This window comes from Manacus candei, unplaced genomic scaffold, assembly GCF_025592945.1.
Source record: "Manacus candei isolate 608988 ecotype Guabito, Panama unplaced genomic scaffold, ASM2559294v1 h1tg000070l, whole genome shotgun sequence".
NCBI lineage: Eukaryota > Metazoa > Chordata > Aves > Passeriformes > Pipridae > Manacus > Manacus candei.
Window position 1 is genome coordinate 1,892,290 of NW_026138118.1, and position 16,072 is coordinate 1,908,361.

General features: G+C 50.4%; 1 protein-coding gene across 2 annotated transcripts in view; it reads left to right on the forward strand.

Annotated features, from left to right (window-relative positions):
• Window positions 1-15,844, forward strand: part of WDTC1 (WD and tetratricopeptide repeats 1) — a 30,835-nt gene extending 14,991 nt beyond the window's left edge. For both annotated transcript variants that reach the window (XM_051807157.1, XM_051807158.1), the window contains exons 10-16: window positions 5-80; window positions 1,842-1,938; window positions 3,313-3,486; window positions 6,891-7,126; window positions 7,507-7,675; window positions 8,054-8,246; window positions 8,379-15,844. In XM_051807157.1, coding sequence (XP_051663117.1) covers window positions 5-80; window positions 1,842-1,938; window positions 3,313-3,486; window positions 6,891-7,126; window positions 7,507-7,675; window positions 8,054-8,246; window positions 8,379-8,576 — 1,143 coding nt within the window. In that variant the 3' untranslated portion in view covers window positions 8,577-15,844. The remainder of the gene's footprint in view (window positions 1-4; window positions 81-1,841; window positions 1,939-3,312; window positions 3,487-6,890; window positions 7,127-7,506; window positions 7,676-8,053; window positions 8,247-8,378) is intronic.
• Window positions 15,845-16,072: the final 228 nt, after the last annotated feature.

Consider the following 16,072-nt stretch of genomic DNA (forward strand, 5'->3'; position numbering starts at 1 on the left):
TTAGGTCTATTTGTTTGATCTGACATACAAACAGCGACCGTACACTTTCCTCCTCCCGAAGAAGTGCCACACTTCAGGGGGTAAGTGTGATGCTGTCACTAAAGGGAGTGGAAGGCAGAGTGAAGTCAGGGTGCAGCAGGGAAAATGAAGCTGTTGCTGGGCTGTTCCTGCAGTGCAGTTCACACCCTGAGTTCTAAAACCCTTCTGCAGAGGGCCAAAACGTGTGTCTGGAGGGGAGAAGTGACCTATGGGGAGCTGGATGTGTGTGTCTTAATTAAGGAGAATGCTTAAAGCTGTGCACAAGGATTAAGTAGACTTTGTAAGTGGTTGAGGTCCTGGTATCCTGTCTTCAGCTAAGGGGGAAGCTTTGTGGACAGGCATGGAAGAGATATATTGTTTGATTTTTTTTTTTCCTTTTAATTATTAGTAAAATATAGGATACTGTTGTTTCCTTATACACTCAATACAAGGAAACAGAGCAATCTTCCCTAGTCTAACAATCTGGCCTGGCACTAATAGCCCTCTTACAATCAAAAAGTCATTTATTTGACCAGGAAGTTTGTCCAAAAGCCCTTTCATTCCTTGTTCTGTACACAGATACCACAGTCAGCAGGCAGTGAGTGGCTGCAGTGATGCTCCTGACTCTTGGCAGGGAGTGTTCCCTGCTCACCCCTTCCCTGTGTGACCTGTGTCCTCACCTTAGGCCTTAATCTAAAAATCACCTCCTGGTAGCAGGGAGGTGCAGCTGCACCAAACACTCCCTACTGGGCACAGAAAGTTCAGGGAAAGGCTGGGAAAAGGTGTTACCAGGTCAAAGTCCTGTGCCTGCACGTCTCTGCATGCTGAGATCTCTGAGCAGCCCAGCAGGCTGGTTGGGCAGTGTCCCCAGTTCCCCAGTCTGAAGTGGCTGCAGGAGCACTCCCAGCTGCAGCATAAATGCAGTTTGTAAAGTTTAACCTGAATGTTTTCTGGTGAAATGGCAGCTGGTGTGGCTGCATGATCTGCAGAGGATTGGTTCAGCCTGTAACAGCTCCTTGAGCAGTAGGGTAAGAAAAGAACTAAAGGAAGAAAGCAAGCAAGCATCTGGAATTCATCTGGATTCCTTCAGTGGTTCTACTCATCCTCCTTGTTCTATTAAGTATTCAACAGCTTAGTTGTATGTTCATTTGTCTGAAATACAGTGTTATACTGATGTCACTAAATACTTGTGCAGTTTTGGGATTTTTCACAAAGGCATATAGTGACAGGACAATGGGGAATGGCCTTAAACTGAAGGAGAGCAGAGTTAGATGGGATATTGGGAAGAAATTCTTCCCTGTGAGGGTGGTGTGATAGAGGTTGCCCAGAGAAGCTGTGGTTGCCCCATCCCTGGAAGTGTCCAAGGCCAGGTTGGATGGGGCTTGGAGCAACCTGGGCTAGAGGAAGGTGTCCCTGCCCACAGAAGGGGTTGGAACTGGATTATCTTTAAGGTCCCTTCCAACCCAAACCATTCTGGGATTCTGTGATACTCCAGCTATGGCCTAGGCTCAGTCAAAGGCAGGTCCCTTCAAGATGCCCTCTGTGTGTGTGTGAGTACTTAGTTCTGTGTGTATCTGGTTTTCTATTCAAGAGTACCATTGCAAAGGCCACTGCAGAGGTTTGGTACTAAATAGAAGAAGGCAAATCAAATCTGGGTGGCTGGAGGAGGTGGGACGTGTGATATCCCAGAAGTGATGTGGTGTGGCTTTGGCTTGGCTCTGCTGTACAAAAAACCCTGAAGCTGCAGATATGAGTTTGTATAATCTACACTGATGCTTAGCATGGCTTTATATATATATATACATTTTTTTTCTAACCTTCAGAAGTGCAGAATGGAAAAACCTCTACCAATGGAGTGTCGAATGGCATCCACCTCCACAGCAACGGCTTCCGCCTGTCCGAGGGGAGGGCACACGTGAGGTAAGGGCACAGCTGCACCTCCACAGGGGTCCTGGGCCTCTCTCCTTGTCCTCTTCCTCTTGCCAGGGTGAGGTACTGCCAAAAAAAGTGTGAAGTACAAATCCACTTGGTGTGTTCGACTTGATTGTCAAGTGGCCTCTGTCCCAGGAGCTGTATTGGCTTCTGGCGCCTGGGCTGTGAACAAGAGCATCAGGAAGAAATTATCCATGAAGATTTTTCCTCTCTTATGATGAATTAGGGTGGACAAAACTAAGAAATGACTTTTCAGGCCTGGAAGCAAAGCGTCCTGGGTGGTTGTTTCTTCCTGACTTGCAGGAACTGTGTGTTGGGAATGGGAGAGGCTGCCAGGTGAAAGAGCCTTGCTTCCCTTTGCCATTTTTTGGGCACCTGCCTTCTGGAAATTGAAGGAAGCAGCCAGAATTTCTTTAGGACAGTGACACTGGAGTCACTACTCCTGCACTCTGCATGGGAGGTGGGAATGGATGGAGAACCTCTTCTTATTATCCCTGGTCCTTTCATTCTTTAAGAGCAAAATGCAGTTGAGGTGAAGCAGCAGGAGCACATCTTGGTGGCTGTTTTTCCTGAGACGTGGTTCAAAGTCAAGACACTTATTTAATACCATATATGGGTAGTCTGGGTTCCACCAAAGTCACTTTGTGGAATGTTTCAGCTCATTTCCTCTAGATGGCCCCTCCACCACGGCAGCGGGAATGGGGCTGGAATTTTGGGTTGCAGAGCATGGGCCTGGTGAACTCGGATGCTTCTGGATTTGCATTGTTATGCATTGCTAAAAGGGGGTTGGAAATGTTGTTTATGCAGTCGAAACAAAGAGGTGTTGGTGAAGTGTGGTGTTTAAAATACCCACTGCTCAATTTGGAGCATCCCTGTGTATAAAGGAGAAATGGAAGCGGTCAAATGATGGTCAAACTGATGCAGTCAGACTGACAGAGGGCAGGTTTAGATTGGATATTAGGAAGAAATTCTTGACTTTAGGAAGAAATTCTTCCCTGTGAGGGTGGTGAGGCCCTGGCACAGGTTGCCCAGAGAAGCTGTGGCTGCCCCTGGATCCCTGGAAGTGTCCAAGGCCAGGTTGGATGGGGCTTGGAGCAACCTGGGCTAGTGGAAGGTGTCCCTGCCCATGGCAGGGAGTTGGTCCCTCCCAGCCCAAATCATTCTGTGATTCTGTGGTCGAAAAGAAACCTTCCTCCTAAATTCAGGTTATTCAGATCCAGGGTCTCTTCTGCCTTTTCCTGAATCCTTTGGTATTAGGTAATGCTCACTGGGACTTGCTAAGCTTGAACTAAACACCACAAACATTTACCTGGAGTTAAGGATGTCCAACTTAACCTGTGCTCCTCCCTTCTTTCCCATCAGCCCCCAAGTGGAGTTACCTCCTTACCTGGAGAGGATCAAGCAGCAAGCCAACGAGGCCTTTGCCTGCCAGCTGTGGACTCAGGCCATCCAGCTCTACAGCAAAGCAGTGCAGAAAGCCCCCAACAATGCCATGCTCTATGGGAACAGGGCTGCTGCCTACATGAAGCGCAAGTGGTAAGGAGCCAGAGTGTCAGAGTTCAGTGTCACAAGTGCCTGACTTCCAAGGACCATGAATATCTTGTTGGAGGACCTGGTTTTCCTGTGGGGTTGGGGTTATTGGGTTGAGTCATAAGTGGGCACCTCTGGCACAGCAGTGTGTGTTGGAGAAATTATGGTCAGGCCCAGCTGATAAAGCTCATCATCTCACCTGCTGACATGCTGAGTGAAGTTTTGATCCTTCCTTTTTTAAAAAAAAAACCTCAAAATCCACTTCTGAGTCACAGGGTGTCTCCAAGGGTGTTTGCATTTCTCTGGATGGTTCTGATCTGCATTAGAGTGGGGCTCTAAGGCTGCTGTCAACAGATGAGGTGATGGTGACTGTGCTTTATAACATCTCATGGTAGAAGGTTGGTTTAGGGCTGCCTGGGGTGGCTTTGTTTGCTGCTTTATCCAAGTACCTCATACTGGAGATATTCAGACCTGGTGGTTCCTGTGTTACCCCAGTTAACCCACACTCCCCTTGACTGGAAACCTCTCAGAGGGATCTGGAGAAGTGGCAACTGGTGCCTTGGAATGTGAAGGGGATTCTGTCCTAATGGTTGCAAAACACCCTATCAGCCTCTGCAGTAGGTAATGTCTCTCTGACCAGTGGCCAGAGCTGCATCTGCAAGATGCAGCTGAGTTATTTTAGTGTCTGTCCCCTTGAGCAGAGTAAGACTGAGTAGCATGACTTGCCATTAACATATTTAAAATAGCTGTGGTCCTTCATCTCCATTTGCTTTGTGAGGATATCCTTCTCCTCTCCCTGCTGAAATCCCCAGTATGAATTCTCCTCTCCTCTTGCCAAGATAAAGAGCAGCCAGCAGTTGTTGTGACTGTTGGTAACTGGCCTACTGGCTGTTTTGCAATAGCAGAGATTTGGGAGCTGCCTCAAAAAGACCTCAGTGTTCAGAGGGAGAGGAACAATAGGTTGGGATTAAGGAATGGAAGACAGAAGCTGAGTGCTGATCTCATGAATGACATTTTTCATATAGGAATCGTTTTTCCCGAAGGGTATTGGCAGATCTGAACCTTTCAGTGTCAGCTACTGCCTTGCCACAGTTTTTGGTAGCAGGAGGATGTGAAAAACATGCACACAATGGGTTTCTGTGGCATGCAATGGGTAGAATTTAAATAGTACTGAGCTGATCTCTTCCAGGTGCAGAAAAGGGACATTTTTCTGCTAGAAACAGCTTCTGGTGTATGGAGAAGGTGGCTGGGATGTCACTGAGCAGGAGGCAGAGGCAGGCAGTGACCCACACTGAACCACAGCGTGTCTCTGAGGTGTTCTTGATGTTTGGAGCAGGAACAGGTATAGGCCACCCTCAGAAACCTGCAGGTCCTGCTTTGGCCTTGTTCTCTGAATAACAGAGAGATCAAGAAAAAAGGAAGGTCTGTAATTTCCTAACCTCCCCTTGCTCATCTCCCTTAAGATGCTGCTCATACTCTACAGCACTTCAAGGCTGTTCTTTGATATTTTGCTCCTAAAAGCCAACTGCATCACCCTCTGGATTGCTTTTAGCAGTCCATGTTGACAGTACTGAGCTGATTTCCAGTTTTGCACAGGCTGAGTCAAAGCTGTAACAAAGGGAGAAGTCAGTGCCTGTTTTACATCTCACTGTGTACGTTTTCACACCAGTCTGTTGGGCTGACACTGGTAAGTTGAGGCTGAAGGATGTTTGAGAGTGGTAAAGCAGCTCATAACCCAGTCAGGTCTGAAAATGTGACATCCTAACAAATAACTTGCATCCCCTCTTCCTCTGATTAAAAGTGGCCTGTTGCTGTGTCCAGCTTCCTGAATTAACACAGACAGTGCTGCAAAGACAGCCCTGAAGAGCAACATTCCTGCTACCCTTCTGCAGATCTCATGGACAAGGCATTCCACCTTCTGACTGTGCTGGCCAGTGGCCAATACCCACCTAGATAGGAGGGAGCTGGAGGGTCAATGGTTTGCAGAATATGTTTTGTGGCACTGAGTAACTGCTCCTTAGGGTGTAACCCAAAGAGCTGGAGCTCCTCTAGACGAGTCCAGACACTGGAACACCTCTTCCCTGTTCCACTTGAACATGAGGAGCAGCTTCTTTACTATGAGGGTGACAGAGCACTGGGACAGGCTGCCCAGAGATGTTGTGGAGTCTCCCTCACTGCAGATATTCCAAAGCTGTCTGGATACAGTCCTGAGGAACATGCTGTAGAGAACCCTGTTTGGGCAGGGAGGGTGTCCTATGTGACCTCCAGTGATCCCTTCCAACCTGAGTCATTTTGGGATTCTGTGATTCCGTGACAAAGGCTCCGTATGATCTAAAACTGTTACCCTGTAGAAGGCACAGGGCAGTTCATCATCTTCCCTTTGGGACTGTTTCAGACAGTGCATGGAATCCCAGACTCCTGGAATGGTTTGGGTGGGAAGGAACCTTAAAGATCATCCAGTTCCACCCCCTACCATGTGCAGGGACACCTTCCACTAGCCCAGGTTGCCCCAAACTCCATCCAGTCTGGCCTTGAACACTTCCAAGGAATGGGGCATACAGGTTACAGGGATGAAACATCATTATTATTCTTATTATTAACCATCACATGGTACTCTCTCAGGACAGCTTGTGGTGCCTCTGAGCAGTTCAGGCTCCATGCTGGTGCACCAGGTGTGTCAGCCCTGTCAGTCTGAGCTGAACACCACACAAGGCTCAACAAATCCCTCTTGCTCCCAGAGCACGAGCGGGGACACCCTTATTCCCACAGCCAGAGCTCAGGGAAATCAAGCATAGTACTTTAAACAGGATATCAATATCCATTACCATACCAGTCTGCTGTAACACTCATTTCTAAAACTCGAAGTTTTTTCCTGTAAAGGTGAAAAAAAGACTCCTGCTTGAGCTGTTTGTCCATCAGGGCTCTGAGGTGGGGTGGGTGGTTCTGCAGCCCCTGGCTGAGGGCTCTGAGTGTCCGTGGGCAGGAGCTGTGCCGTGTGTCCACACAGGGGCACGAGTGAGCTGCCGTGTGAGGAGCCTGTTTGCCTGGCACGGGAGGCCTGTGCTGCCTGGCCAGAGGGCTGCTGCATCCTCCATCTTCAAAGGACTTCCCGAAATGTGTTACAGCAGGGAGCTCTGCTCTCCCGGATTTAAAATGGCAGGTCAGGGCTCGCAGGGCATCCCTGTGTGGTCACATCCCAGGGCTGCCTGTGGGCGTTGGGGAAGCTGGGCTGGGTCAGGTGGTGGCCCCGAGACACAGCAAATGCTGTTAGTGAGCTTTGTGGGGTGCCTGCTGCGTGGAAAGAGCTGGAAACAACAAGCTGTGGTGTGAAATCAGGGCTGGGAAACGGCAGTGGAAAATGTTTGCTGTTGCTGCTCAGGCTGTGTGATCCACTGCTCCCTTTTCCTCAGGGACGGGGACCATTACGATGCTCTGAGAGACTGCTTGAAGGCCATATCCTTAAATCCATGCCACCTGAAGGCCCATTTCCGCCTCGCCCGCTGTCTCTTTGAACTCAAGTATGTGGCAGAAGCACTGGAGTGTCTGGATGACTTTAAAGGGAAGTTTCCAGAACAAGCACACAGCAGTGCCTGCGATGCATTGGACAGGGACATCAATGCAGCCCTTTTCTCCAAGAGTGATAATGGTGAGTGCCACTGCTCCGTGTGCTCCTTCAAGGTTACACTGAAATCTAATGATCAGACAAGGATTTTCCTCCTTAAACTGCCCCTCAGAAGTAAAGCTCCAACTTCTGAGAGAGATTGATTGTTACCATGCACAAAAACCGACCTGAGCCTGTTCTTTCCTTGCGCCTGGTCCTGGTTTGCTCTTGAGTGAGAGTGTGATAAAAGGAGTCTGATGTAGCCAGGAGATAATCTGGAAGGAAGCTGGTGCTCTAAGCCCTGCTCCCTACTGGAATCGTCCTTAACTCTTCCCTAAAGCTGTTGGGGTCTCTTGGAGTGCTGTTTGCTTAGAACGTGTTCCTCCCCAAATGGTGTAGAGGGAAAAAATCTGTTGTCCTTCCAGCTGAAGACAAGAAAGGGGGAGGCCCCATCCGGCTCCGAGCCACAGGCCGCAAGGATTCCATCTCTGAGGACGAGATGGTGCTGAGGGAGCGCAGCTACGACTACAAATTCCGATACTGTGGCCACTGTAACACCACTACAGATATCAAAGAGGCCAATTTCTTTGGCAGGTATGTTGGCAGAGTGTGGCAGGGGTGCAGGACAGGGGTGTGGGCAGCAGCAGGATGCTCTCTTCCGTCAGATGAAGCCTCGTGTGTTTATAAAATGACGCAGGCACTGGTTTGGAGGGTTAAAAAAGACGACAGGAACCCTCCTCCTGTGTGGCTGCTGATCAGTAGCAGATCCACAGAGGGACCTGGTTGGGTTAGTGTTTCAGAAATCCATTTGGGATTAAAAACAGGACTCCTGGGGATAGAGGGACCAGCACAGGAGCTTTATCTGGATCTGTCAGCATGAGGGGTGTCAGCCTGTGAATTATAGAAGATTCTCCTGTCTGCTAGAGACTGGCTCTGAGCTGTGACCTCCAGCCTGTGCTCCTCTCGCCCTAGCAATGCACAGTACATAGTCAGCGGGTCGGACGACGGCTCCTTCTTCATCTGGGAGAAGGAAACCACCAACCTGGTCCGAGTGCTGCAGGGAGACGAGTCCATTGTGAACTGTCTCCAGCCTCATCCCAGCTACTGCTTCCTGGCCACCAGCGGCATCGACCCGGTCGTGCGACTGTGGAACCCCAGGCCAGAGGTAAGAGCTGCAGTCAAAGACTCCCCTTGTCAGGAGGTGGAACATGGTCTTTCCTACTGTTTTCTCCCCGCTGGCATCTCTAGTGAGAGCAGCAGTAACAGCCCCTGAGCTCTCTCCCTTGGTGCCTTGCAGAGTGAAACGCTCAACGGCCGCGTGGTGGTGGACATGGAAGGTGCTTCCCAGGCCAACCAGAGGCGGATGAACGCGGACCCTCTGGAGGTGATGTTGCTCAACATGGGGTACCGGATCACAGGACTGACCAGTGGTGGGGCTGGAGGCTCAGATGATGAAGACAGCTCAGAGGGGCAAGTCCAGTGCCGGCCCAGCTAAAATAGAACTGCCTCTCCTTCCTCTAATTGTTTGGCTGAAAGGGAACCTAGTTTCCTTGGTCCTGGACTCTCTCTGATGAATGACTGCACTGTTTCGCACTATGCACAGAGTAGGACAAGCTGGCAGGGGCAGGAGCGGCCGTCTCTGTAAACCATCACCTCCTCCTCCTCCTCCTCCACAGCATGGCAGTGCAGTCCGGGGTTTGCCTTTAGTGGAATTTAGTCCCAACAGGGGTCTTTGAGTTGTCTGTAAGCAGTGTAACTGGTGATTATTTTTCCAGAGCTGCTGTATGATGTGGTACAGGGTGATGTTGCCTGCATTGCAGAGGGGATGTTAAATTCCTGAATAAAATACAAACCTAGGGCAGGGGTTATGGAATGAATTTACTGCAGTGATTCTGAAAGCTTGACTCTGTGCTACCAGCCTGTCTAGAGGCCCCCAGTTTAGGGTTGTTGGCCATGAAACACCTGTTTTATCCCATAACATCTTTCTTCTGGCTTCCATCTCAGACACGTTGTCAGCAGATGTGGCTGTGCTGTATTGAGGACTGGAGATTGCCTGTCTTGTCCCCCTGTCTTAGCTGAAGGATTGTTGAAGGCACTGGATATGTGCAGCTCAACGGGGCAGGATGTGCTTGCCCAGTTCTGGTACTTCCTCCTGTGGTCCATGAACCCATGGAGGGAGGTGACAGCAGTGGGGACAGATTGGGTCAGAGCCTTAGGACTCGTGTAGCTGAAGCTGCTGAGGAAAGGGGCAGGTCACAGCCTCTCTCTCTGTTGCCCGGTGTGTGTAGCTGTGTTCACCTTCTCCTCTCCATGTCACCTGTGTGGGAGCTGAGAACGTTGTCATCGTGTGTATGTTACAACTACAGTTTGGAGCTGTTAGAAGCAGCATTTCTGGGCAGCCAGCTGCTCTGTCTTGGCCGAGGTGGGCCTTTTCTGCCTCGTTGTTGGTGTGACATTGGATGGATTCATGATCCTCTCAGGAAACCTCCTTCCTCTTCCCGCTCTCCACACACTGACTGGCTGCAGAGCCAGGAGCACACCAAGAAACGCAGCACTGGTACTTCCATTCCTTCCCCTCTCATGTAGCACACGGCCCTGTTTTTCCCTCTTGCAGTTGCCAAACACTAAATACCCAACAGATCTTACACAGCTGTGCTACAACCGAACCCGCAGAAGTTGTTTTTTTCTAGGACTATCAACTAAGACCAAAGAGCCCCTGGAGATCTGAACCGCTCTGCGCTGTCTCGTAGCTCTTCCTGCTGAAGGTCTGAACATGCCAGCCTTGGTCCCAGGGGTGTGAGGTGTGTGTCTGGGAGTGTGTGCGCATGTGTGTGTGCTGTTCTTCCATGTGGTGCAATCCCTGGTCTTCCTGTTGCTGCTGTGGAAAGAGGAGAGGCCTCCTTTTCCTCCTCTGGCTGTTTCTGGCTGCCAGGCGTTGCCGAGCGAGGCTGCGCAGTGCTGGCTGAGCAAGGGCTGCCTCTCCCTTCCAGAACAGTCTTTGAGATGAGGAGGGAGAGAGGTCATGGAGTCTGGCAGCATCTCTCCAAGGACACTGTTCCCTGCAGGGAGAGAGAACTGGGATCTCATCCCTGCCCCTCAGACAGACGTCACCTGCTCTGTCTCGGAGTGAAGCCGAGTCCGCCCCGGTTTAGTGAGAGCCCCTTGAAACAACCGCCTCCCCTCGAGCTCTGGGATGGCAGAGTCCTCTCCACCTTCTCCCACTGAGGCAGAGCTCACCTGGGACAGGTCACTCTGCTCCTGAGGGCAGCTTTGCTTGTTTTCACGTGGAACCCACGACTGTTCAGTTCACCTGTTTGCTGGGGTACAGGCTCCCCCACCCCGGGTGTACCTGCTCTTCAAGACCCAGAGGCAGCAGAAAATTCTCCTCACTTGGGTGGCTTTCTGACACGCTCTGCCCTTTTCTTTTTTTGCTTAAGGCTTCCTACTAGATGCATCCTCTTTTTTTTTTTTCCCCTCTTCTCCTCCCACTCAAACTTTTTTTTCAGTTTTCAGTAGACAACGTCTGCAGACTTTGATTTTTAAACTGAGAGACTGAGATGGAAAGCTCTGAAGAGAACAGACCTCTCCCTCCCTGTTCACCTTTTGCTGTGGCAGCTATTTTTTGGGGTTTTTTTACACTCGTGAGACAGTGCAGCTCTTTTACCTGCCAGTTGCAGTGTGAAAGCAAACAGATTCCCTGCCTCTGCAGTGGGTTGCTGTTTTTAATGGCTGCTTTGGTTAAAAAAAAAAAAAAAAGATAAATAATAATAGGAGTGAAAAATCTTTCTGCCTCCAGCCCCTTTTCCCCTTGTTGTGGGCAGATTACCTGCTTGTCACTTGTTAATGAGGAATTTGTATTTATTGGTGAAGGGAAAAAACATGCTGGGGAAGTCGGGAGAAGATGTTGCTTTATTGACCTCTGCTGTTTACTTCAACCCCCTCTTTGGGAAAGCTTCTTCCTGCTCTTTCTGGTTAACTCTTTCTAGCCTGGGATGTGCAGGGATGCCTCCTTTATTTTTGTATTCTAGCAATGGGCTCTCCGTTAGGAGACTCTAGGATTCTCTTAGTGTTGCAGTGACCATTGCTTCTCGCTTTTTTCGAGTACTAAAGATGATCATCTCGTAAACTTTGCCCCTGCAGTTGTAGAGGTAACACACGAGCCTTACTGCCCTCATTAGTAGGAGCAGAAAACTTGTTTCTCTGGTCCCTGGAAGAGAAAGGGTTAAGTGATTAAATAATTCTTTGTTCTAGTCCTTTCTTGGTGTCATTTTGTTTGGGGGATTGTTCTGGCTTTGTTCTACCTTCCTCCTCTGTGGGTGGGGTGGAGGGTGGCCTGGTTGGGGCTGGGTGTTGTCTGTGCTTCGTGGAGAACAGAGACTCCAAAAACTCGAGTGGAAAGGGGGCTGGGGAGCCCAAAATGTGGTTTATAAGCTGTGGTTGCCACTGAGTTAGTGCTGAGTTAGTTTATCCAGGTTTGGGAACTCATCTGTCAGTGGAGTGAGGGTCCGACACCGTTTAGACCCAGAGATGATCCTTTGCCAAAGGATCTCACAAACTCACTTTCTCCTCTGGGCTCCTGCTGCAAAACCTCCCAAATACTTCCCTGCCCTCCAAGCTGCAGCCCTTAAGGAAGAGTTGGAAAACCAGTCTGCTGTTTTGAGAATCCATTTGAACTCTTTAAAAAATTCCCGTTGGACACCTTTCAGCTGAAGGCCTTTTGAGGCCTCTTCATTTCAAATCCTGTCTGATATAAATTATTGCTTGAAAAGGCAGCTCTGCTCTAACAAAGCAATGAGCATCCATAGCTGGAATTGGCAATCAGCTAATTGGGTCAGCTCTTGGAGTGAGTGGTTGGAAGCTGAGTGGTTGAATCGTGGGTGGAAATGGGTAGAAGGACCCAGAAAATGAGTTTTATTTGTAATTTTGGTGAGGGGATTGGGTTGAGAAGGGAGAGGAGTGATATAGTCTGGGATGTGGGGGGAGGAACAGTCACAGCCTGACTGACAAATTCATTTTTCTCTGATGGAACTGTTGCAGTGCCAGGAACAAATGTGCAAAGGGCTCAAGATGGCTCCTGTCTCTGAGCAAAATGGGAGCAGGATGTTGGGAATCTGCCTGCTGTGGGTGCAGGGGGGAGTTCAGTCCTTGGAATTTTTTCAGGCCTTGCTGCTGCAGGAGATGAGACTGATGGGGACCTTCTCTGGGGCTGGCACAGAGAAGAGGTGGGTCTTGTCCTGGATTTCATAGCTGAGAAATTATAGTGAGCAGCACTTGGCTCTGTGCTTCCACTTGTCCCTGAGAAACTGGTGGCTTTTTCTTTAAACATGAAAGTTGCCCTGTGGACCAGCTGTGTCAGTTGGAGAGGGAGAGAGAGAGGAGGAAATGCAGCTTCCAAGTGACAAGGAAAGAGAAAAGACCCGAAGGTCAGAGCTGAGGGGTGAGGTGGCTCAGGGCCACACAGTTGGGGTGGGTGGCTGAGCTGCGTCTGTTCCTGAGCAGCACCATCATCAATAGAGCCCAGAGTGACGTTTCTGGTTCATGCTGAGCCATTAGAGCCTGTCAGAGATTGCAGCAGGCACAGACCAGAGGAGGGGAACAACAAAAATGCAGAGCAACCCAGCCCAGCCTCACCTCCGGGGCGGGGGAAGGACACCGGGCTCCGTGTCCTCCATCAGCCCGTGGTGCCTCGGTGACATTTCCAGTCGGCTCCTGCTGCTGCCTCGGCTGTCAATGTCAGGAGGGGGAGGGGATCTCCTCCTGGAGTGGTTTGGTTCTGGCAGTCCCTCTAATGTTCGAGCTGTCACAACAGGGAAGGTTCCCAAGGAAGCGCTGCTGAACAGGAGCTGGCTGGGCGCCCGCTCCTTCCAGGCTCTGCCATGAGCCGGGCTGGGAAGGGGCTCCAGCTGCTCCCATGGTGGTGTGTGCTTGGACAAACTGGTCCATCCTCTCCTCTCAGGAAGGCTCTGGATCACCAGGGTACGAGCAACACCCTGGCACCTGCAGTGAGCAGGGAAACGTCCTCCTTGTCCTGAGGATGTTTTGGCTGAGGGGAGGTAGAGCTGCTTCCTCACTGACAACGGCAGAGAGGAGCCATCAGGGGCAAGTCCCTGGCAAAACCTTTTATTTCTCCTCCAACGAGAGCTTGCACAAACAATGATGGCACCATTCCTGCTCTGCACATCGATCCAGTGCTGTAGTCAGGCAAGAGAGCTGCAATAAAACCCTGGCCTTTAATTTTATGCATGGAGAACTTCTTACCTGCTCTCCCCTCCCTGTCCTCTCCCCCCTGCCCCCCCTGCAGTTCCTGTTCCAACTGCAGCTATTTTTCCCTGCTGACTTCAGGTGTTTTGTATTCTGCTTAGATCAATAGCAGCACAACAGCAGCAGCTTTCCAGTTGTCACTAGGAAGACCCTGCTGTCAGCTCCAGCTCATCCGTGCGGTGCTGGAGCTGGAGAGCCCTTGTGCTTCCCTGACAAACACAAAGAGATGTGCAATACACCAGTGCTCTATTGATTTTTTTGTTTTGTTTTGTTTTAATTATTATTTTTATTTTTTTTTTTAATCCAGCCTGGGGAAAGCTGTGTTCTTCCCGAGCTTCAGCAGCTGGATTTGTCTTCCTGCACTTGGTTTGAGAGGGACTAAACTGTCTGAACAGCCCCTTGCCCGCGCGGGAGGTGGCACTGTGGGGACGTGTCCTGCTGAGGCTGTCAGTGATGTCCCTGCTGCGTGGCTTTGCCAAGGAGCTGGTCCCTGGTGATATGCTGCTTAGCAGCCTCAGAGCCACGAGCAGGAAGAGCAAATCCATTGCCTAATCCGACAAACATGCCAGGACCACATTAGCTGATGTGAACATTGGCCCCTATTCATGGATTTTTCACAATCTCTGATGTTTATGGTGGCCGGGAGCAAACTAATGCCAGAGGTTTTTTTTTTTCCTTTGTTGAACAAAAAGTGTTCACTGAAACACAGCCTCTGTGTGCATCTTCCATCCCAAGTGCCAAAATGGAATCATAAATTGTTTAGGGTTGAAAAGGACCTTAAAGCCCATCTTGTTCCACTCCCTGCCATGGGCAGGGACACCTTCCACTAGCCCAGGTTGCTCCAAGCCTTGTCCAACCTGGCCTTGGACACTTCCAGGGATCCAGGGGCAGCCACAGCTTCTCTGGGCAACCTGTGCCAGGGCCTCACCACCCTCAGAGTTAAAAATTTCTTCCTGGTACCTAACCTAAATTTCCCCTCTTTCAATTTGTACCCACTGCTCCTTGTCCTAAAATAGGAAGTGTCTGTCAGAAAGCAAAGCACCAGCCATGGCTTAGCTCTCAAGAGTGTTTGATTTCGTCAGCTTTCTCTCTTTTGGAGACTGTTTTGTGAATTCCTTTACTGTCAGATCCCGAGGAGCACAGTCTGAGGCTCTTGATCAGCTCCTGGCACAGTGACAGGTCACACAGAGACAGTGCCCACGCTGCAGCTCAATGTGAGCACCAGATGGACAACTCTGTGTCCATCCCAATGCCCTCAAAGCAGCTTCCACAGGATCACAGAATAGTCAGGGTTGGAAGGGACTTCTGGAAACCACCCAGTCCAAACCCCCTGCCAAGGCAGGGTCACCTGGAGCAGGTGACGCAGGAATGTGTCCAGGTAGGTTTGGAATGTGTCCAGAGAAGGAGACTCCACACCCTCCCTGGGCAGCTGTTCCAGGGCTCTGCCACCCTCCTGCTGAGGTGGAACTTTTAGTTTATGGCCATTGCTTCTTGTCCTGTTGCTGGGCACCTCTGAACAGAGTCTGGCATCATCCTCTTGACACCTGCCTTGGAAATATTTACCTCTTAGGCTATCCTAAACCATGGTCTAGACTAGGAAATCAGGTGGGATGTTAGATGAAGTCTTGAGGGCTTGGTAGAGGTGAGGAAATGTGTAAATGTAGTGTTTAGGGCATTACTGAGGTACTTGTGTTGAAGACTGAGTGCCCAGGAGGAGCTGGTGTGGCTCGAGGTGGGGAGGCCACCTCAACATGAGACCTTAGTAATTTCTGCTGCCACAGTGGCCCCTGGAAATGGGAGGACACCAAATGGTGTCCCCTCTGACATGGGCAGAGGTCTCCCATCTCCTGGGCTTTCCCCCTGGAAGCTTCACTAATCTCAAACTCGTGGGTTTGTAAGTGCTCTTGTGTCCCAGAACAGAGAATATTGATGGAGGTGAAAGGCTGGGCTCAGCTTAATGATTGGAAAAAGTCAGGTAAGGGAAGGCAGGACAGAAAGTAGGGAGAAGACTTTGTTGAAGGAGAGAAATGTCAGTAAAAAGTGGGAGCTGTAAGTTTGTGATGACTGTTGGGAACAGGGTTTGTTAATCCCAAGGCCTCTGCGCTGGAGCTGCCTGGAGAGGAGCCCAACCACGTGCAGGAAGGGGCAAAGACTGTTTATTTTTATTCCCAAACCCCTTGGCACAGTGCAGTGTGACACCAACAAATGTCCTGGAGAGCTCTGGCCACTCCATGCCCTCGACAGGAAAACACGGCTCAGGGTCTCCGTGTGAGGAGGAAATGAGCAGCTTCCAAGGAAAGTGTGGAGAGGAGAGCAGGGGCTGGATGCTGGACGCTCTCCTGCACCCCTGGGGCAGAACATCCCCATCCTGTGCTTCCCATGGGTCTCGCTCTGTGTTCTGAGTGTGCTGTGGTGGGTGGAAATCCGGAATAAACGCATTTCTTCAGCTTCCTCGTGTAGTTTGGATTAAACTTCCTAATAAAGCAATTGTTATTTTTCTAACCCAATTCTCCCTCTGTAAATGCTGTTGTTCCCCGGGCTGTACCTCCCCCTCCTCCCCTCTCCCGGGGGTCTCCATGTGATGGTCATTCCTGCTCCTGCGCTTCCCTGAGGGGGTTTCAGCTGGGGGGGGGCTCTTCCAGATCCTGCCCTGGGAAGGGCGACAGGGAGGAGGTCGCTGGATCCACACAAGGTGGGTGTGAGGGGTGAAGGGACCTGCCGGGAGGGGCT